The 22,895-nt window shown below is 44.9% G+C and overlaps 2 protein-coding genes across 9 annotated transcripts in view; both read left to right on the forward strand.

Moving 5' to 3' along the window:
• LOC133381551 (zinc finger protein 501-like) overlaps positions 1–18,483 on the forward strand; it is a 110,118-nt gene extending 91,635 nt beyond the window's left edge. For 2 of the 3 annotated variants that reach the window (XM_061620799.1, XM_061620800.1), the window contains exon 4: positions 16,774–18,483. In XM_061620799.1, coding sequence (XP_061476783.1) covers positions 16,774–18,339 — 1,566 coding nt within the window. In that variant the 3' untranslated portion in view covers positions 18,340–18,483. Of the gene's footprint in view, positions 1–14,586; positions 14,814–16,773 lie in introns of those variants that run through there. The other variant, XM_061620801.1, reaches the window with a different exon arrangement.
• The window catches only part of LOC133381534 (zinc finger protein 420-like), a 48,349-nt gene that overhangs the window by 3,561 nt on the left and 21,893 nt on the right, over positions 1–22,895 (forward strand). For 2 of the 6 annotated variants that reach the window (XM_061620742.1, XM_061620743.1), the window contains exon 2: positions 5,582–5,664. The gene's annotated coding sequence lies outside the window, so the exon portion shown is untranslated. The other 4 variants (XM_061620741.1, XM_061620739.1, XM_061620738.1 and 1 more) reach the window with 4 other exon arrangements.

A 22,895-nucleotide genomic window follows, 5' to 3' on the forward strand; every position in this document is an offset into this window, starting at 1 on the left:
ATAGTAAGAGTCTGATGGGAATTACCTCTATCCCAAATATTTTCTTGCCATCCATTCTGAATAGGTTGCTGAAATACTGCTGTAAAATCATATCTCTGTTCTTTTTTTCAAAATACACTGGGTCATCTCTTAAAAGTTTTTCCATTGTCACATGGCTGCAGTTAATTCCATAGATTTTCTCTATATTGGGCTCCATCACATCATTCCAGTCCAGAAGATTATCCATGCCATTGATAACTTTATCTCTAGAATCTTCATTCATTTCTTCAGAGATAACATTGAGTTCCAAACAATAGATTTTATTTCTAAAGTCCATAGACTCCAAATCTTGTTCCTGTTCCACGTTGGTTCCAATCTCCGGGATCTCCTCTCTCACAGGGACCCCTATTCCAGTCTCCAGGGTCTCCTCTCTCACAGGGACCCCTGTTCCAATCTCCGGGGTCTCCTCTCTCACAGGGACCCCTTCCAGGGTCACCTCTCTCACAGGGACCCTTATATCTTTAATCTCCTGCTTCATTTTACTCAATTCAATTTTCGTTATCTCAATCTCATCCATTATTTTCTGAAACATAGTTATTTCCAGATTTTCAGCCACTTTCTTAATTGCCATTTTAAAAGAAAAATATAGGAAAACCACTTCTTATTTCAGCAACAATTGGGTTAATACTCCAAACTTGGTGACATCACAGTATAAACAGAGCAGACAGCCTTATCTCTCCAATAGTTAAGTAAACAAAATGCAGTTCCCAGGATCGAAACAATTAATGGCAATCGTCAAGAAACAGATTCGTCAAAATAAAATAGACCAAAAAGAGAGTAGTCTCAAAACAGTATAATATTTTTCAAAATAAAAATCTGGAATAGAAATCCCTCTTCTGTGTATATCTTTAGAATGCAAATCCAGGACAGCTTTTTGCAACAAAAACAGAGATAAGCTATTAATTAGTGCGTAGCAGAGAGAAGTTATGGCTCCCCAGTGAGATGTCAAAAACTGATCAATCTGGCAAATCTCTTTTAAACAGCAACAATTTAAGTCAAGTAAAAGAAAAATATAGAAAGAAGGGTGCTTGCCTGTTAGTGCGTTCTCTCTTAGAAGATAAGATGAACGTTCGCTTTAACAGATAGAGCTTGCTGTTGAAAATCCGTCCCACCTTCGTCGGCTGGACCTCGTCCCATAAATTAATGAGATCTGGTCGTCCCAACAAAAATAGGCTTTGAGGTTAATCTCTTCGTTTCTCCCTACCCGGGAGAAGTTTAATCAGTCAAAAAAAAAAGAAAAAACTGACTGATATATCTGAATAAGCTTCTTTTGAGGCAGGAGCCCGTCTCAAAAGCAGGCACAGGCTAAGTCACCCTTCCCGGAAGTCCCCTGCCTTTGCCTTCTATGGTAATTCACCACATCCGCATGGCTATGTTTCCCTCTGCCTGTAATCACTGAAATTGGGGTGGCATCACCCATGTTCCTCCGTGCTAAGACTCCTCCTAAATACCTAATATGGGCCCAAAGCGAGCCCATCAACAAAGCCTACAGGTGCAAATTATCCCAGTAGGTCTCTGCGAGGATTGGGAACAGTCACACCCATTCAAACTTACTCACACAGGGCCCATCTACTCCCCCACCTGTCTCATACCCAGGGATGGCCAGCCTTCTGCCAGTTACAGACTCTCACTCTGAAGGCATCTGATGACTTTCTCCTCTCATTCAGTTCACTGCACAGGCTCCCACCCTGTGCAGAAACTACACATGCACCACATGCCCTCCCCACCACCAATCTCCTCTAGACTGGTTTAACAAAGAACAATTTTTTTAAAAAAAGTAATAGAAGGGGGGTAGCGCCCTTCCCCTCAGGGCTCCACAAGGGGCAACGCTCTTTGGTGTCACCCCTTTGGCAGCAGCGGACCCACCACCCAACGGCAGCTGGGCTTTTATGCCTCTTGTCCCAGCCAGCAGCTGTTGCAAGGGGCTGCGAGATTAACTGCAGCCTCTCTCTGGAGCAGGGGCCAGGCAGGAGGTCCTAGTCCTTGCAGCACTTACCAGGGATTTCGGCTGTCTGAACAGACAGCAGCCCAAAGGAGCTAGTAGAAGGCACCCAGATGCCAGATACTCACTCCCAGGGCAGGTCTTCCTCAGTCCCCTCGTGCTGCAGCTGAATGAATGCATGCATATAGGAAAGCATCATTGTCTTCACATTTTATTTTATTTTCTATTTGCATTTCATTTACCTTTAACTTCACTCTGGTGCAGTGGTGAAGATGTTCGACTATGACCTGGGAGGCCAGGGTTCAAATCCCCACACAGCCATGAAGCTCACTGGGTGACCTTTGGCCAGTCACTGCCTCTCAGCCTCAGAGGAAGGCAATGGTAAACCGCGTCTGAATACCACTTACCATGAAATCCCTATTCATAGCAGAGCTTGGAAAAGTTACTTTTTTGAACTACAACTCCCATCAGCCCCAGCCAGCGCTGGCTGGGGCTGATGGGAGTTGTAGTTCAAAAAAGTAACTTTTCCAAGCTCTGATTCATAGGGTCACCATAAGTCAATCAACTTGAAGGCAGTCCATTTCATTTTTTTTCCAAGTGTTACAGTGAACTGAGCATGGCTTCCTCTGAGGCTGAGAGGCAGTAACTGGCCCAAGGCCACCCAGGGAGCTTCATGGCTATGTGGGTATTTCAATCTTCGTCTCCCAGGTCCTAGTCCAACACTTTAACCACTATGCCACACTGGCTCTTTAACACTTAGCAGGAGCCAAAGAAGTAGTCTTACATGGCAGACGATGGATGTGCATGAAATTAGGCATGGCAATGATGGCCTAGAGAAAGAGAATTGAAAAAAAGCTTTTCTTCCTCTCTTATAACACCCCCGAACTCATAGACATAAAATGAAGCTGAAGGTGGGAAGATTCAGGACAGGAAAAAAGAAAGTCCTTCACATAGTTAATTGCGGGATTCACTCCCACAAGAGGCAGTGATGGCCACTAGCCTGGACGGCTTTAAAAGCGGATCAGACAAGTTCATGGAGGAAAAGGCTATCTGTGGCTACCAGCCATGACGGCTGTGCTCTGCCACCATCGTCATAGGTTCTGCACACCAGTTGCAGAAGGCGCAGGAGGGGAGGGAGGCTCTTGAGCTCAGGTCCTCCTTGGGGGCTTCCCGGGGGGGGGCATCTGGTGGGTCACTGTGAGAACAGGAGGCTGGACTCTAGCTGGGCCAGGGGCCGCATCCATCAGGCTCGCCTTATGTTCTTCTCTTTCATGTAAACTCTTCCCGGATAGCCTTTTTATTAAACAAGTGCACAAGGTTTTTCTTTTATTTTTTTAACGTGGAGATGTGTGACGTAGTCCAGAAAGTTGTTGACCCCCTTCCCCCCTTGGTCCTCTGTGAGAAACTGCCAGGGGGGCTTCATCCTGTGTGCTCTTTAACGGTTAACAACAAAGAGCAGCCATTCCTAGAGCAGAAGGGAAGGTTGCCATAGAGGAACTTTCCTTTCCTGCCCCGCCTACCCGAAAGGAATGCTGGGAGGGAGGACGTAAGTCTCTTTCTGCTTGCGGAGGTGCGGGAGAAGCTGTACGGAGGGAGCCCCGAGATCGAGGTGCACCATGTGGGTGGGTAGGTGGGTGGCTGGGAAGGACGGGAATTTGGAAGAAAGCGGGGACCCCCTTTTAGGAGCCCCCATCCATCAGGGGACCCCCCAGAGTTTGAGGGTGCAATCCTGCCCTGCGGATCCCAGCTCTGCCCTCCTGCTGGGTCCCTTCTGTTTCGAGTATTCCTGGGAAATCCCAAAGGAGACAATCCCGAGCTAGACAGATCCGTGGTTTGACTCGGTGTCGGGCAGATTCTTCACGATCCCTGTTTCCTTCTTTAATTCAGCCTTGATCTTTTAATCATGAGATTGTGAAATACGTTCCTGCCAGCCCTCCCCAGTTTTCCTCCTTCCAAGAATCAAGGTTGCCGCTTATTTGAGCAAAGCAAGCTGGCCCTTTAAAGTAGCAGGGCAGAGAGAATATTTAGAAAGTGCAGCTGCCCCCAAAACTGATGCAAACAACTTCCCACATCCTATGTTTCTTTATTGCATTTTTATCCCACGTTTTTCTCCAAGGAGCTCAAGGTGGCGTACGTGGGTTCTCCCCCCTCCTCATGTAATCCCCACAATCACCCTGTGAGGTAGGTTAGGATGAGAGGCAGTGACTGGCCCAAGATCACCCAATGAGCTTCATGGCTGACTGGGGATTCGAACCCTGGTCTCCCAGGTTCTAGCCCAACCACTACAGCTCAATGTTAGAGGCACAGGAGTAGGGCTAGAATAAAAAGTTGGCAAGACTTATTCCTCCACACTTGTGCGAGGTGCATGATAAAACCGCACTAGCAGGGTTGGGGGGAAAAGGGGTCGAGACAGATGCTTTCACGGTCATGCCAGGCATATGTTAAAAGGTTTGGGGGTTTTGGAAACACCTACAGTGTTTTTTATTCATTTAGTAACTGTAGCCTGGTTCAACTGGAACTTGGCACATGCCTCAATACTGCATTTGGGTTTGTTCCGAGCATTGAGGGATTAGTTGTGGTAACCAGGGAAAACCACTATAGTGACAATCTCTCTCTCTCTGTATATGTATGCGTGTATGTATCAGAATATAAACAGGAGTTGGCAGCCTCTCCCCCCTTGCCCAAATCTCCTCCCATTAAAACAGCCCCTTGCCTTTCAAGCCAATAAAAAGACCCCTCCCCTCCCTCAGTGAGTTGAAACTTTTCCAACTATTGGGCATCTTCTGCTCTTGTGGTGCTGGTTGCAGCCTTCCCTGAAAGCAGCCATAGAAAAAGACTCCTGAAGAACACCTGGGTGTTTTCTGCTCTCAGCTGGTGAATGAGCATAGTTGTCCACAGCACCTGGAGGGGGGGGGGGAGAGAACAACCTCAGGCTGAGAGGGGGAGGAGGTAGAGTTAGGGAGTCTCTTCCATTGCCAAGGGAGGAGAAGCGGCGGTCAGAGTGGAAGGGGCATCCTTTTCTAAAAATCATTTCAAAAGAATAATGATTTTAAATATATAGTTGAGAGGTGAGGTGGAAAGGCCAGACGCGGCTGAGGATTTTAGGGGTGGGGGGTGGGGAGAAACAGGCTACCAAGTAAAGCTCAAGAGAGGAGAGGAAAGAGGTTTGCCGAATACGGAAGGGAAAGGGGGGTTCAGGAGGGATGTTCTTCCCTTCAATGGTTCATATAGTTAGGTCAGCAGAGATAAGCTTTGAGGGCATTTGGAGTTTAGATGGGCCAGTGTAGGATTCAGGATCGGATAAGTTCCGGTTAATTGTCACCTAGCATGTTCTTCTGTGTAGAGTTAGGTTTAAAAGGTGAAGATGAGTATGTTATTCTATTTTGTTCGGTATAATCATTCTTTAAATTTTCTGTTCCATATTTCTCCCTTCCCCCAGATTCATTCAAATACAACGTGCTGTGGATTTCTGTTTGGTCACCACCCTTTGCCTGTTGTGGCAATTTAAGAACCCCATTTTATATGTTGGCATGAGCAGTTGGACAAAATAGGGCTGTGTACTAATTTGATAATAACTGGGCCACTTTTTTTTCTACGTAGGCTGTGAAATGGCATCGGAGTGACATTCTGGGTCCTTCCCCCTTTACCTTGGAGGGTAAACAGCCACCATGCAGCCAGCTCAGGTAGGAGAAAGATCACTGGGGAGAAGCGTTGGGGAACAACAGGAGTGGTTCTGGCCTTGGTACAGAGGGACTAGTTGCAGGGGGCCTTCTCTCTTACCTCTTTTACTTCTGGGGCTTCCTCTGAGGGAGTCTGTTGGCTCCACTGAGGTTTTCCCATGAAAATTTGACCATGACCTATGAAGAGCCTTGCTGAATCATGCCCAAGACCGTCTGGTCCAGTATCACGGTGCCCAAGCAGATGCCTCTGGGAAGCCCACAGGCAGAACCTGAGCGCAACAGCCCTCTTCCAAAGATTCCCAGGAACTGCTATTCAGTAGTATACTGCCTCTGACACTGGATGTCATACGTAGGCCTCATGGCTAGGAGTCGTAGCTGGCCTTTTCCTCCATGAATTTCTCTAATCTTCATTTAATGCCATCCAGGTTGGTGGCCATGACTGCATGTTGTGATGGTGAATCCCAGAGTTTAACTGTGTGCTGTGTGAAGAAGCGCTTGCTTTTATTTCTCTGGAAGCTGCCAACATTTAGCTTTACTGGATGGTCCTCGATCATCATATCAGAGAGTTTCTGCTCTCTTTAATAATGGTTTGGAGTAGTTTTCCCAAAAGAGTATTCAGCTAACCTGCCTCTTAATTTCATGGATCCCTTTTAAAAAAATCTGATTACATTGGCCACTTAACACTCCTCAAATATGGAAGGCAATCTGAGGGACAAGTAACATATTTTTGTGAGAAGATCAGCAATTTTACATTTGAGTCCTGAAAGAACTTTACCCTTAGGTAAATGCCATCTCGATCCAGTAATATGTGAACACGGAAGGAACAATCCCCATTTGCCACATCTCTCTTCGGATTCTGAGCGGAGGGGAGATAATTTCAACACTTTGCCTGGGAGTGTTTATGAGCAAGGTATTGTTTTCATATTCCGGGGTCTGGTGACCTTTGAGGAGGTGGCCTTGCATTTCACCTAAGCGGATTGAGTCCTACTGGATCCAGGCCAGAGAGCCATTTACACAGAGGTCATGGCAGACGTTCATGAGATGATAACCTCCCTGGGTAAGGATCCCAATTAGATCACTTCTAGGGTATTGATGGACTTAGCCTGGGCTTTAAAAGAAGAGCCCTCCTGGATCAGGCCAGAGGCCCCATCTAATCTAGGATTCCGTTCTCATGGTGGCCATCCAGATGCCTTTGGGAAGCCACAAGCAGGACATGACTGCAACCGCACTCCCTCCGCTTGGGACTTCCATACTGCCTTGGAGACTGGAGGCAATACAGGCATCATAGCAAATGGGCACATTTGCTGTGACTTATTTATCTCAAGTCAGGTCTCATATTGGGGTGGGGCAGTGGGACTTGCCATGTCATTCAAAGTACACAAAGTACACAGTACCCATCTTCTGTAATTTCTTCTCCCATTCCCTTTTCATGCTCAGCTTGTACCAGCACAACCAGTTTCTTCCCTCCTCCCTTAGATTCACTTCTTCCTCCTATTACAACTTCCCCCTATTCTCCCATTCCATTCTATTCCCTCATTGTTTATTTATAGTAAATATTAACCTTTTATCTCACTTACTTTCTCCTCGAAGGTGGGAGCCCTCCCTTCCCTCCTAACTGTCCCTAAACTTCTCTGTGTTCTGGCCTCTTTTACTCAGCATGCAAGGAGCTTCTGGTTCTGGCATTCTAGCCATCATGGCTAGTAGCCATTGATAGCCCTGTCCTCCATGAATTTGTCTAATCTTATTTTAAAGCCGTCCAAGCTGGTGGCCATTACTGCATCTTGTGGGAGCAAATTCCATAGTTTAACTATGCGCTGAGTAAAGAAGTACTTCCTTTTGTCTGTCCTGAATCTTCCAACATTCAGCTTCTTTGAATGTCCACGAGTTCTAGTATTATGAGAGAGGGAGAAGAACTAGGATTCACTATCCACTTTCTCAATGCCATGCATAATTTTATACACTTCTATCATGTCTCCTCTGACCCGCCTTTTCTCTAAACTAAAAAGCCCCAAATGCTGCAACCTTTCCTTGTAAGGGAGTCGCTCCATCCCCTTGATCATTCTGGTTGCCCTCTTCTGAACCTTTTCCAACTCTATAATGTCCTTTTTGAGATGAGGTGACCAGAACTGTACACAGTATTCCAAATGCAGCCGCACCATAGACTTATACAACAGCATTATGATATCGGCTGTTTTATTTTCAATACCTTTCCTAATTATCGCTAGCATGGAATTTGCCTTTTTCACAGCTGCTGCACACTGGGTCGACATTTTCATCGTGCTGTCCCCGAGGTCTCTCTCCTGGTCGGTCACCGCCAGTTCAGACCCCATGAGCGTATATGTGAAATTCAGATTTTTTGCTCCAATATGCATAATTTTACACTTGTTTATATTGAATTGCATTTGCCATTTTTCCACCCATTCACTCAGTTTGGAGAGGTCTTTTTGGAGCTCTTCGCAATCCCTTTTTGTTTTAACAACCCTGAACAATTTAGTGTCGTCAGCAAACTTGGCCACTTCACTGCTCACTCCTAATTCTAGGTCATTAATGAACAAGTTGAAAAGTACAGGTCCCAATACTGATCCTTGAGGGACTCCACTTTCTACATCCCTCCATTGGGAGAACTGTCCGTTTATTTTTGAAATTTTTGAAAGTCTAAGTACACTATGTCCACTGGATCACCTCTATCTATATGCTTGTTGACACTCTCAAAGAATTCTAATAGGTTACTGAGACAGGACTTTCCCTTGCAGAAGCCATGCTGGCTCTGCTTCAGCAAGGCTTGTTCTTCTATGTGCTTAGTTAATCTAGCTTTAATAATACTTTCTACCAGTTTTCCAGGGACAGAAGTTAAGCTAACTGGCCTGTAATTTCCGGGATCCCCTCTGGATCCCTTTTTGAAGATTGGCGTTACATTTGCCACTTTCCAGTCCTCAGGCACGGAGGAGGACCCGAGAGACAAGTTACATATTTTAGTTAGCAGATCAGCAATTTCACCTTTGAGTTCTTTGAGAACTCTCGGGTGGATGCCATCCGGGCCCGGTGATTTGTCAGTTTTTATATTGTCCATTAAGCTTAGAACTTCCTCTCTTGTTACCACTATTTGTCTCAGTTCCTCAGAATCGCTTCCTGCAAATGTTAGTTCAGGTTCTGGGATCTGCCCTATATCTTCCACTGTGAAGCTTTTCTGCAATCTCCTGATTGTTCTTTAGTACACCTTTGATTCCCTTATCATCCAAGGGTCCAATCGCCTCCCTAGATGGTCTCCTGCTTTGAATGTATTGATATAATTTTTTGTTGTTGGTTTTTATGTTCTTAGCAATGTGCTCTTCAAATTCTTTTTTAGCATCCCTTATTGTCTTCTTGCATTTCTTTTGCCAGAGTTTGTGTTCCTTTTTTTTTTTCTTCATTCGGACAGGACTTCCATTTTCTGAAGGAAGACTTTTTGCCTCTAAGAGCTTCCTTGACTTTGCTCGTTAACCATGCTGGCATCTTCTTGGCCCTGGTGGTACCTTTTCTGATCTGCGGTATGCACTCCAGTTGAGCTTCTAATATAGTGTTTTTAAACAACTTCCAAGCATTTTTGAGTGATGTGACCCTCTGGACTTTTTTTTTCAGCTTTCTTTTTACCAATCCCCTCATTTTTGTGAAGTTTCCTCTTTTGAAGTCAAATGTGACCATGTTGGATTTTCTTTGCCATTGGCCATTTACATGTGTGTTTAATATCACTATTGTTGCTGCTCCCAATCGGTTCAACAACACTTACATCTCGCACCAGGTCCCGGTCCCCACTGAGGATTAAGTCCAGGATTGCCATCCCTCTGGTCGGTTCCATGACCAACTGGTCTAGGGAATTGTCATTTAGAATATCTAGAAATTTTGCTTGTTTGTCATGACTGGAACACATATGCGGCCAGTCTATGTCCGGGTAGTTGAAGTCACCCATTACTACCACATTTCCTAGTTTGGATGCTTCCTCAATTTCATATCTCATCTCCAGGTCTCCCTGAGCATTTTGATCAGGGGCACGATAGATCGTTCCCAGTATTAAATCCCTCCTAGGGCATGGTATCACCACCCACAACGATTCTGTGGAGGAGTCCGCCTCTTTGGGGGTTTCGAGCTTGCTGGATTCAATGCCTTCTTTCACGTATAGAGTGACTCCACCACCAATACGTCCTTCCCTGTCCTTCTGATATAGTTTATATCCAGGGATAACCGTATCCCACTGGTTTTCTCCATTCCACCAGGTCTCCGTTATGCTCACTTTATCAATGCTCTTCTCTAAGACCAAGCACTCCAGTTCTCCCATCTTGGTTCGGAGGCTCCTAGCATTAGCGTATAGACACTTGTCAGCAGTGTCTCTCTTCAAGTGTCTTTGGCACTTGTGGTTTGGCCTGTGGTAATTTTGCCCTTTTGAATTGATATCCTGTGCCCCTGCTCTCACAATGCCTACTTCTAGGCCTACCCTTTTTAAAATTCCATCATTTCTTTGGTCTTTATCCCAGTGGGGAGGTTTATTCCGAACCGGACCTTCCTCAGCTCCTGTCGGGTTTCCCCCCTCAGTCAGTTTAAAAGCTGCTCTCCCACCTTTTTAATTTTAAGTGCCAGCAGTCTTTTGGGAGGGATACCCAAAGATTCCAGAACCAAGAGGCCACCACAGAAAAGGCCCTGTCTCTGGTATTGGTCAAACTATAATTTTATAATGAGAGCAAGCAGTGTATAAATGTCTCTTAACATACATAATTAAATAAAATCCCAACCAGCACACAGGAGATAGCTTCAGCCTTCTGCTTTCATACTCGCTCACTGAAGGGAAAGGGAAATCTGGGGTGTTTGCAGCTGGAAGGGATACTGCCCACCATCTCCTCCCTCCTCCACTGCTGCAAGGAACTGAGAAAGCTTCCCTGGTGGTGGTGGTGAGGAGGCCTACATGGGACCCCTAGAACGGTGCCCCCCACAGCCTGGAGGAAAAGGAGGCCTCGTGGTAGTAATGCCAGAGCTTGGAAAAGTTACTTTTTTGAACTACAACTCCCATCATCCCAATCCAGTGGCCATGCTGGCTGGGGCTGATAAGAGTTGTAGTTCAAAAAAGTAACTTTTCCAAGCTCTGAGTAATGCCAAGGGCCCCCATAAACCAGCCTACTTGAGGATGAAGTGGCCAAGTTTGCTGACGACACTAAATTGTTCAGGGTTGTTAAAACAAAAAGGGATTGCGAAGAGCTCCAAAAAGACCTCTCCAAACTGAGTGAATGGGCGGAAAAATGGCAAATGCAATTCAATATAAACAAGTGTAAAATTATGCATATTGGAGCAAAAAATCTGAATTTCACATATACGCTCATGGGGTCTGAACTGGCGGTGACCGACCAGGAGAGAGACCTTGGGGTTGTAGTGGACAGCACGATGAAAATGTCGACCCAGCGTGCGGCAGCTGTGAAAAAGGCAAATTCCATGCTAGGGATAATTAGGAAAGGTATTGAAAATAAAACAGCCGATATCATAATGCCGTTGTATAAATCTATGGTGCGGCCACATTTGGAATACTGTGTACAGTTCTGGTCGCCTCATCTCAAAAAGGATATTCTAGAGTTGGAAAAGGTTCAGAGGAGGGCAACCAGAATGATCAGGGGGATGGAGCGACTCCCTTACGAGGAAAGGTTGCAGCATTTGGGGCTTTTTAGTTTAGAGAAAAGGCGGGTCAGAGGAGACATGATAGAAATGTATAAAATTATGCATGGCATTGAGAAAGTGGATAGAGAAAAGTTCTTCTCCCTCTCTCATAATGCTAGAACTCGTGGACATTCAAAGAAGCTGAATGTTGGAAGATTCAGGACAGACAAAAGGAAGTACTTCTTTACTCAGCGCATAGTTAAACTATGGAATTTGCTCCCACAAGATGCAGTAATGGCCACCAGCTTGGATGGCTTTAAAAGAAGATTAGACAAATTCATGGAGGACAGGGCTGTCAATGGCTACTAGCCATGATGGCTGTGCTCTGCCGCCCTAGTCAGAGGCAGCATGCTTCTGAAAACCAGTTGCCGGAAGCCTCAGGAGGGGAGAGTGTTCTTGCACTCGGGTCCTGCTTGCGGGCTTCCCCCAGGCACCTGGTTGGCCACTGTGAGAACAGGATGCTGGACTAGATGGGCCACTGGCCTGATCCAGCAGGCTCTTCTTATGTTCTTTTGTTCTTAAAGTGGAGTCCCTCAAGGATCGGTATTGGGACCTGTACTTTTCAACTTGTTCATTAATGGCCTAGAGTTAGGAGTGAGCAGTGAAGGGGCCAAGTTTGCTGACGACACTAAATTGTTCAGGGTTGTTAAAACAAAAAGGGATTACAAAGAGCTCCAAAAAGACCTCTCCAAACTGAGTGAATGGGTGGAAAAATGGCAAATGCAATTCAATATAAACAAGTGTAAAATTATGCATATTGGAGCAAAAAAATCTGAATTTCACATATACGCTCATGGGGTCTGAACTGGCGGTGACCGACCAGGAGAGAGACCTCAGGGTTGTAGTGGACAGCACGATGAAAATGTGTGCGGCAGCTGTGAAAAAGGCAAATTCCATGCTAGGGTTAATTAGGAAAGGTATTGAAAATAAAACAGCCGATATCATAATGCCGTTGTATAAGTCTATGGTGCGGCCGCATTTGGAATACTGTGTACAGTTCTGGTCACCTCATCTCAAAAAGGATATTATAGAGTTGGAAAAGGTTCAGAAGAGGACAACCAGAATGATCAAGGGGATGGAGCGACTCTCTTATGAGGAACGGTTGCAACATTGGGGGCTTTTTAGTTTAGAGAAAAGGCAGGTCAGAGGAGACATGATAGAAGTGTATAAAATTATGCATGGTGTTGAGAAAGTGGATAGAGAAAAGTTTTTCTCCCTCTCATAATACTAGAACTCGTGGACATTCAAAGAAGCTGAATGTTGGAAGATTCAGGACAGACAAAAGGAAGTACTTCTTTACTCAGCGCATAGTTAAACTATGGAATTTGCTCCCACAAGACACAGTAATGGCCACCAGCTTGGACGGCTTTAAAAGAAGATTAGACAAATTCATGGAGGACAGGGCTATCAATGGCTACTAGCCGTGATGGCTGTGCTGTGCCACCCTAGTCAGAGGCAGCATGCTTCTAAAAACCAGTTGCCGGAAGCCTCAGGAGGGGAGAGTGTTCTTGCACTCGGGTCCTGCTTGCGGGCTTCCCCCAGGCACCTGGTTGGCCACTGTGAGAACAGGATGCTGGACTAGATGGGCCACTGGCCTGATCCAGCAGGCTCTTCTTATGTTCTTATATATGGCTGGCTTCATTTCATTTTTGAACAGGTTTTGAAGATCCACAGTTGTTTCAAACTGTCTTAGTTCCGGTGCTGGATATTTGTTGGTTATCTTCTTCTGGTTTAAACTGTGTTATTAATGGCTTGGTTAATCTGGCTGACAATTCAGCCAGATAAGCGACTAATAAGTCGAATGAATGAATGAATGAATGAATGAATGAATGAATAAATAAATAAATAAATAAATCTTAGGGACCGCTCAGCTGGGCTTTTTTTATTTTGTTGACTGCTGCTTTACGTGAAAAGGCAACTATATATTTGAAAATAAAAGACATAATCAGTGAATTAATTACTTTCCCTGTGGCACATAGTTTGGAAATGACTGCGAACAACCTTCCCATCTAAGCAGTCTTCCATCTTTGGTGAGTAAAGCAGATCTCATTGATATCAATCTTGCTCAGGCTGCCTCACTTCTCTTGAAGGTGCATTAAAAAAAAAAACATTGTCAATCCTGGCATTTCCTAAAGTAATGAATTCAGTTGTATTTGCTGCAAAAAGTGTTTATTATGTTCCTTGGCACTCGTAGAGAACTATTCAAGTCGTTTGTGTTTCTTTAATTTTTATATTTGAGGGTCTATGGAACTCCCTAACACAGTAACTCAGAATTTCTCCATGTGACTCTTTTCCGCTGCCACTGTTTCCATTGATTGCCTTTTAATTCTTCTAGCAGCTTTGTGAAAGAGGGTTAGATGTGAGATGGACACCCACACTGGAAATGAAATGGACTGCCTTCAACTCGATCCCGTCTTGGGGCAACCCTATGAATAGGGCTTTCATTGTAAGCGGTATTCTGAAGCTGAGAGGCAGTGACTGGCCCAAGGTCACTCAGTGAGCTTCATGGCTGTGTGGGGATTCGAACCCTGGTCTCCCAGGTCGTAGTCCAAAACCTTAACTACTACACCACACTATAAAAGAGGGTTAGGTGTGAGATGGACACCCACACTGGAAACAGGGTGAAGTAAGATTATTTCTTAAATGGATTTTATGTTCGTAAGGGAATGCTGCTATTTACAGTGGGGTCTTAGAGGTGCTCGATGACTGTTTCTAAAGACTTGGGAGGTACTGTTATGGCAGCCTGCTTCTTCGTGGCTTTTACCTTAGGACCAAATTCCCTCCATCTGCACCCCAGCCAAATTCAGCCACAATCTGGTCCAGGTACTGGGGACAATCTAACCCCAAATCTCCTGTAGTTTAACGTCTGGCTGCTTGGACAATTTATCTGATCTTAAAACCCAAGGTGTGTAACCTTCCTCTGGTAAAATCATTTCACAGGATAGAATGTCGACCTGGCACAACCACTGGCTTCCTTCTTCTGAACATCTCCTTTGTGTGGTTAATATATTGGTTAATTCCAGTCTGGTTTCAGTCCTAGATGTTCCCCTGAAACTGCCCTGGTTGATGACATCTGTCAGGAGAAATATAAGGGGACTGTGACCCTGCTCATTCTCCTTGATTTCTCAGTGGCCTTTGATAATGTTGACCATGGTATTGTCTTAGAGGGTCTTAGGGAGGTGGGAACTGGGGGCACTGCTTCATTGGTTTTGCTCATACCTCCAGGGCCACTTCCAAAAGCTAGTTCAGCGCCATGGGAGCTATCCTGTGGTGTTCTTCCGGGTTCCATCTTGTCCCCCGTGAATATCTGTATGAAGCTGCTGGGAGTTGTCATCAGGAGATTTGGAGGGAGGTGTTTGTCAATATGCAGATGACGCCCAACTCTGTTTCTGTGTTCCATCTGAATCGGGAGAGGCAGCTGAGGTGTTGGACCAGTGCTTGGAGGCGGTGAATGGCTGGATGGGGGCCAATATATTGAGGTGAATTCCTGAAAAGACAGATGTATCTTGCGTTCTCATGTCCGGGAGATGGCCTGTTCTGGACAGGGTCGCACTCTCCTCTATCCCTTTTGGTCAGAGATGACTTGGCAACAGTACTCCATGCTCTGGCAACGTCTGGTTGGATTATTGCAACGCCCTGTATTTGAGACTGCCCTTGAAGACGACTTGGAAACTTCAGTTTGTCCAAAATGCAGCAGCCAGATTATTGGCTGGGGTTCCTTGTAGATCTCATGTAACCCCTGTTTTAAAACGGCTGCATTGTTTGCCAGTTTGTTTCCAGGCTCAGTTCAAGGTGCTAATGCCAGTGTAAAGCCCTAAATGACTTTGGTCTCAAATATCTGAAAGACTCTCTCCTTCCCTACAGACCCTGCAGAGATCAGCAGAGGGGGCCCTATTGGTACTTCCACCACCCTCAGAAGGTTGGGGTGGTGCCCCTGGAGAGGGCATTCTCTGTGGCAGCCTCTGAGTTACAGAACTCCGTCCCCACTGAGGTGTGTCTGCCAACTTTGCTGTAAAGTTTCAGGTGAATGTTGAAGACGCACCTCTTTACCCTGCCCTTTGATACCTGAGACATGTATTTCTGAGATTTTAGGTAGGCAAGGCCCAACCCCCTTTCTTGTGAATGCACAGCGTCAAGGGTTCTTGCTTTCTCCCTTTACCTATATCTACTCAGAGTTCTTATATGTTGAACGTTAGTTCACCTGAGCTCACAGGTTTCCAACGGCAGTCATCTAGAGTAGGTGGATTATGGATAGAGACCCCACGCAAGGATTCTTGGGTCTTGGGAAGTACCAGAAATATTTTAATTGGGTGTCAGACTTCAGACAGCAGAATATTCTTATAATATGCTGTTCTTTAATATCTTGCACACTACAAATATTAAATGCACTCTAATTGGCTTAGCCATCATAGCAGAAACAGAAAATAAGAATGCACATTAGCAGGACAGAAGTTGCTGTATATACTCATTTAACATAATGTGGCTTGGGATTTTATATGCTTTCTTATCAGCAAGTACTGTCTGCTTTTCTGGTAGCTCTAACCACAATGTTTCTCCAGGAACTCTGAGACACAATATCTCTCGAAGAACGCCACAAAACTGCCTTCAGTGGTGTTCTGGCAGCTGCCCAGAGTATTATCAATGTTTACAAATTCTCTCTGAGCATTGGCTCAGAAATATTATCTCTCTACACTGTTACAGAACTCTCGTAGAGGACTCTTTGCTTTACATAGGAGGGGGGCACAGAAACCCTTCCAAAGAACATTTTGCAATTTATACGTAAGCAATAACTACAATAATATGCACTTTTTATGTCTGCATGGGGCTGGGCCCATTACAGGTTGTTGTTTAATTGTTTTTAATGTTGTATTTTAATATGGTTGTAACCCGCCCTCGGACCTTTGGGTGAAGAGCTGGTAATAATTGTTGTTAATAATAATAATAATGACGCCTCCATTCTCACCTCAGCTTTCTCTGGTCTCTGCCTCACACTGCCCTCCTCAACTGCCTTTCCATAATCTGTCACCAACCACGTACTGTTAAAATAGGTCTGTAACATAGTTGACGTTTTTTGCTTGTTTGGACTGCCGTCAAGTCGATCCCGATTTACGGTGACCCTACAACCTGAGGGTTTTCATGGTAAGCGGTATTCAGAGGGGGTTTACCATTGCCTCCCTCTGAGACTGAGAGGCAGTGACTGGCCCAAGGTCACCCAGTGAGCTTCATGGCTGTGTGGGGATTCGAACCCTGGTCTCCCAGGTCATAGTCTAGCACCTTAACCACTACACCATACTGGCTCTCCATAGTAAAAGTACCTTAAGTTTTGACAATTACACTCCGACATCAAGAGCAGTCCCAGAAATATTTCTTCAAAGTACAAATCATAAACAGGCAGATATATGCACAGCATTATACTTGCTTTTCTTTTTATTCTATCAGGAGGAGCTTGAGGGGGAACCATCAGAAATGTCACCAGAAAGAAATGAAGAGCAGAAAACAGAACAAAAATTGGGGAGTCAAGATGGAGCAAAGAAAAGAGAAGAGCAAAATGCAGAAACCGGGGATGAATCCAGAGCTTCTCAGGGTGGTGAATATAAAATTCGAGAGGAAACTCATAACCTAAAGGAAATGAGAATGCCTCCTGTGTGCAGTAAAATCTTAAGCTGCCAACAAGCCCTAAATCAGCAAGGGCATATGAGTCGCAGAGAGGAGAAAGAGTATGCATGTTTGGAGTGTGGAAAGAGATTTTGTCATAGGTCAAATCTTTCTGTACATAAAAGAGTACATGCAGGAGACAAACCATATAAATGCTTGGAGTGTGGAAAGAGCTTCACTCAGAGTAGCAACCTTACTTCTCATCAAAGAATTCATGCAGGAGACAAACCATATAAATGCTTGGAGTGTGGAAAGAGCTTCACTCAGAGTAGCAACCTTACTTCTCATCAAAGAATTCATACAGGGGACAAACCTTATAAATGCTTGGAGTGTGCGAAGAGCTTCAGTTGGAATTGCAGCCTTACTGTACATCAAAGGACTCATACAGGGGACAAACCTTATAAATGCTTGGAGTGTGGAAAGAGCTTCAGTCGGAGTGGCGACCTTGCTGTGCATCAAAGAACTCATACAGGGGAGAAACCTTATAAATGCTTGGAATGTGGAAATAGCTTCAATTGCAGTAGCTCCCTTACTTTGCATCAAAGAACCCATTCTGGGGACAAGCCTTATAAATGCTTGGAGTGCGGTAAGAGCTTCAGTCAGAGTGGCACCCTTAGTCATCATCAAAGAAGTCATACAAGGGAGAAAGCTTCTAAATGTTTGGAGTGTGGAAAGAGCTTCACTCGGAGTGGTGACCTTGCTGTGCATCAAAGGACCCATTCAGGGGAGAAACCTTATAAATGCTTGGAGTGTGGAAAGAGATTCAGTCAGAGTAACACCCTTACTGTGCATCACAGAACTCATACAGGGGAGAAACCTTATAAATGTTTGGAATGTGGAAAGAGCTTCAGTCAGAGTGCCACCCTTAGTCATCATCAAAGAAGTCATACAGGGGAGAAACCTTCTAAATGTTTGGAGTGTGGAAAGAGCTTCAGTCGGAGTGGCGACCTTGCTGTGCATCAAAGGACCCATTCAGGGGAGAAACCTTATAAATGCTTGGAGTGTGGAAAGAGCTTCCGTCACAGGAGCACCCTGACTTTGCATCAAAGAACCCATTCAGGGCAGAAGCCTTATAAATGCTTGGAGTGCGGAAAGAGCTTCAGTCAGAGTGGCACCCTTACTTTTCATCAAAGAACTCATACAGGGGAGAAACCTTCTAAATGCTTGGAGTGTGGAAAGAGCTTCAGACAGAGTGGCACCCTTACTCTTCATCAAAGAACTCATACAGGGGAGAAACCTTATAAATGTTTGGAGTGCGGAAACAGCTTCAGTCGGAGTAGCAACCTTACTGCGCATCAAAGAACTCACACTCCAAACAAAGACCTTCACTCTGTATTTCCACCTTACTAGACATCAAAGAACGCATACAGGGGACAAGCATTATAAATGTTTTGAGTGTGGGAAGAGCTTCAGACAGAGTGGCAACCTTATTGTACATCAAAGAACTCATACAGGGAGAAAACCTTATAAATGCTTGGAGTGTGGAAAAAGCTTCAGACAGAGTGGCAGCCTTACTTCTCATCAAAGAATTCATACAGGGGGAAAACCTTATGAATGCATAGTGTGTGGAAAGAGCTTCAGTCGAAGTGACAACCTTACTTTGCATCAAAGAATTCATAAAGGGACAAACCTTATTAATTTCTGGAGTGTGGAAAGAGCTTGAGCCAGAATGATAATCTTCAGGCACATCAAATCATCCACATAGGGGAAAAGCCATATACATTCCTTTAAGGTGGAGGACATTTTAAACACACTTTCAGCCTTAATGTACATCAAAGGATCTATACCGTGTAGAGCCTTATAAATATCTGGAACGTTGAAAGAGGACAGGAGAGCAACCATGGGGAATCACTGAAAATTGAACAAAACCCAGGAGAGGAAGAAACCTCAAGGTGCCAAGTCAAACAGATAGCAGAAAGCAGCAAGAATATACAGTGTTCATATGTTCATTTAGGCCCATTGCATTTCAGGTCAACAAGATCCTTCTTCAAGGGCAACCTTCAGTTAAATGCAGACTCCATTAATAAATCATGAGATAATAACACTTAAAACTTTTAAGTACAAAACCAACAACATATGTTGTTAGTGGTTTTGCAGTAATTTAAATGTTTAAGGTTTCTTGCCTTATGATTTATTTATGTAGCCTCTATTTGATTGTAGGTTGCACTTGAAAAAGGGTCTTGCTGACCTGAAGCAGGTCACGCCTGAACAAACATTTGAACAGTACATCGTCTCACTGCTTTTTGCTGTCTGTCTGACCTTGGCTCCTTGAGGTTTCTTCCTCTCCTGCGTTTTGTTTCAGTGTTGAACGTGCATCAATCAGGATTATGCCTTTGCTATATAATTTAAAAAATCACACTGGGGAGAAACAAGCCCCTGGCTCTCTGGAAACAAGTCTGGTTCCTTGTGCCCAAGGTGGCTGACCTGGAGAAGCTGAGGGAGGTTTATGGATAAAGCCTTGAGGGAACCTATAGCTGTGCTCCACTCCCAGGATGATGGCTCTCTTGCCTTGGGGAAGGAGACCATATATCTGAGAAGGAGGGAAGTGATCCCTTAGAAGGAACCCATTTCTTGTGGGATGAGCAGATATCCTCTTTTGCCAAAATACTTCTCTGGGTTGTGGAGGGATACTGGTAGTGGGTGATTTGATCATCAGGAATGTAGATAATGAGATGTGTGATTGTGCGTTCAAGTTGCAAGATGATTTGCGTGCCTGGTTCAAAGGTTGCAGATGTAGCCCGTCACCGAGAAAGCCTGGTAGATAGTGCTGTGGGGGAGTCAGTAGGTGTGGTGCACGCAGGCACCGAAAGCCAGGACCTCCAAAGTGGCTTTCTCTGCAATGTTACTGGTCTCACGTGCAATGCCATCCGGACAGGCACAGCTTTGTAGTCTCAAGATGTGGATAAGATGCTGGTGTCGGGAGGAGGGGTTGGATTTGCTAGGCACCGGGGAACATTTGGGTACAAGCTGGGCCTGTACAAAAGGAATGGAGTCCTTTGGTAGAGCAGCTTATAAACTGCTTGGAGGGGGAAGCCAACAGGAACTGAGGAAGGTCCAGTTTTGAACAAATTTCCCCCCTAGAATAAAGGGGGAAAGATGAAAATTTCATGGGGTAGGCCCAGAATTAGGCATTGTGGGTGCATGAGCACAGGAGAGGCAAAAGTGCTGCAGGCCAAACCAAAAGTGCCGAAGACACTTGAAGAGAGACAAGTGTTTGTATGCTAAATGCTAGAAGACTCTGAGCCAAGATGGGGGAACTGGAGTGCTTAGTCTTAGAGGACAGCAGTGATACAGTGAGCATAAAAGTGGTGGAATGGACACGGTTATCCCTGGATATAACCTGTATCGGAGGGACAGGGAAGGATGTATTGGAGGTGGTATGGCTCTATATGTGAATGAGGGCATTGAACCCAGCATGCTAGAAACCCCAAAAGAGGCAGACTCTTCCACAGAATCGTTGTGGGTGGTGATATTAGGACCCAAGGATAATTTAGTACTGGGGATGTTGTATCATCGGCCTGGTCAAAATGCTCAGGGAGATCTTGAGATAACAAATGAAATTGAGGAAGCATCCAAAGTAGGAAATGTCATTGTAATGGATGACTTAAACTACCTTCCCATAGACTGGCCAGATATGTGTTCCATTCACAACCAAGTAAGATTTCTACATATATTACATGACTGTGTCCTGGAACTGTTGGTCATGGATCCAACGAGAGGGGTGGCAACCCTGGACTTCATTTTAAGTGACACCCAGGACTTGGTGTGAGATGTGTTAGTGAACCTATTAGGAGCACTTACCATAATGCCCTTAAATTAAACATACATGAAATGCTACTGTTGTTTACATACGTGTAAATGGCCAGTTGCTAGGAAAATGCAACATGGTCATATTTGACTGCAAAAGAGGATACTTCCCAAAAAATAAGGGGATTGGTAAAAGAAAGTTGAAAGACAAAGTCAAGAGGGTCAAATCACTCCAAAATGCTTGGGAGTTGTTTAAAAATACAATATTAGAAGCTGAAAGGGAGTGTATACTGCACAACAGGAAAGATACCACCAGTACCAAGAGGATGCCAGCGTGGCTAACAAGCAGAGTCTAAAAGCTAGTAGAGGTAAGAAGCTTCCTTCAAAAACAGTCTGGCCAAATGAAGAAAATGAAAAGGAACACAAATTCTGGCAACAGAAATGCAAGAAGACAGTAAGGGATGCTAAAAAAGAATTTGAGGAACATATTGCTAAAAACATTTGTTGTTGTTATGTGCCTTCAAGTTGATTACGACTTACGGCGACCCTATGAATCAGTGACCTCCAAGAGCATCTGTCATGAACCACCCTGTTAATCAAACATAAAAACCAACCAAAAATTTTATTTAAATACATTCAAAGCTGGAGACTATCTAGGGAGGCAGTTGGACTCTTGGATGACAAGGAAGACAAAGGTGTGCTAAAGCAGGATAAGGAGCTTGCAGAGAAGCTAAATGAATTCTTTGCATTTGACAGTGGAGGATATATCTTCACAGGTTGTTGAAACAATAAACATCTTTGACAGTCATGCTTATGTAAATGTTTCTTTATACTATGTCCCGATAAGTATCTGATTTCCCATTATGGCTGTACCTTATTTCCTCTACATTTAAAGTGTGCCCTTCCTCTGGGTGGTCATGGTTCCCCTCTGCTGTTTTCAACTTGCGGGGCAGATAGGCTGAGAGATGGTGAGTAGCCCATGATCACCCAGTAAACTGTATAGCTGATTTCCATTTTAAAAAACTAATTAAAACAATTTACATGCAGGCAAAGTTTGTGAAGTTGATCCACAGAATACATTTAAAGCACATCCAACTCGTGTTTAAAGCACGATGTCCCCCAAAGAATCCTGGGAAGTGTAGTTCCCCCCTCACAGTTATAGTTCCCATCACCCTTAACAAACTACAGGTCCCATGATTCTGTGGTGGGATTCATGTGCTTCAAATGTGTGTTGAGTATGCTTTAAATGAATTGTTGTGGATCTGCACACTCTCAAACTTACCATTCTTGGGCAAGGCGGTTGAGCTGGTGGTGGCAAAGCAGTTGCAAGCGCAATTGGAGGAAGTGGATTATCTGGATCCATTTCAGTCGGGTTTCAGGCCTGGATATGGGACTGAAACAGCCTTGGTTGCCTTGGTGGATGATACGAGGAGAGATTTGGATAGGGGTGAGTGCACCTTCCTTGTCCTCCTGGACCTCTCAGCGGCTTTTGATACCGTTGACCACGGTATCCTTCTGGATCGCCTGGAGGGGTTAGGCATAGAGGGTACTGTATTGCAGTGGTTCCATTCCTTTCTAATAGGCACCAAAGAGTAGCATTGGGGGATGAGGTTTTGGACCCTTGGCCTCTCACTTGTGGGGTGCCACAAGGCTCCATCCTCTCCCTGATGCTATTTAACATCTATATAAAGCCGCTGGGGACTATCATCAGGAGATTTGGGCTGCAGTGTCACCAATATGTGGATGACACGCAGCTCTATCTCTGATTTAAATCTTCACTGAGGTTGGCTATAGAAACCCTATCCAAGTGCCTGGAATCGGTGAGTGGCTGGATGGGAAGGAACAAGCTGAAGCTGAACCCTGACAATACCGAGGTACTGTTCGTGGGAGACAAGGGAAGGTTAGGTGCTCAATGGGGTACAATTGCCCCTGAAAGATGACTCCCAACTGTCCATGGAAGCTCAGGTTTCGGCTGTGAGCCGGGCAGCGCTGTATCAACTCCATCTGATACGGAGGCTATGCCCCTACCTTCCCAGTCATCTGCTCCCATTGGTGGTACATGCCCTGGTCTCCTCTCTTGTAGCCTACTGTAATGCACTCTATGTGGGGCTACCCTTGAAAACGGTCCGGAAGCTGCAACTGGTACAGAATGCTGCAGC

This window comes from Rhineura floridana, chromosome 3 (genome assembly GCF_030035675.1).
Source record: "Rhineura floridana isolate rRhiFlo1 chromosome 3, rRhiFlo1.hap2, whole genome shotgun sequence".
Lineage (NCBI taxonomy): Eukaryota > Metazoa > Chordata > Lepidosauria > Squamata > Rhineuridae > Rhineura > Rhineura floridana.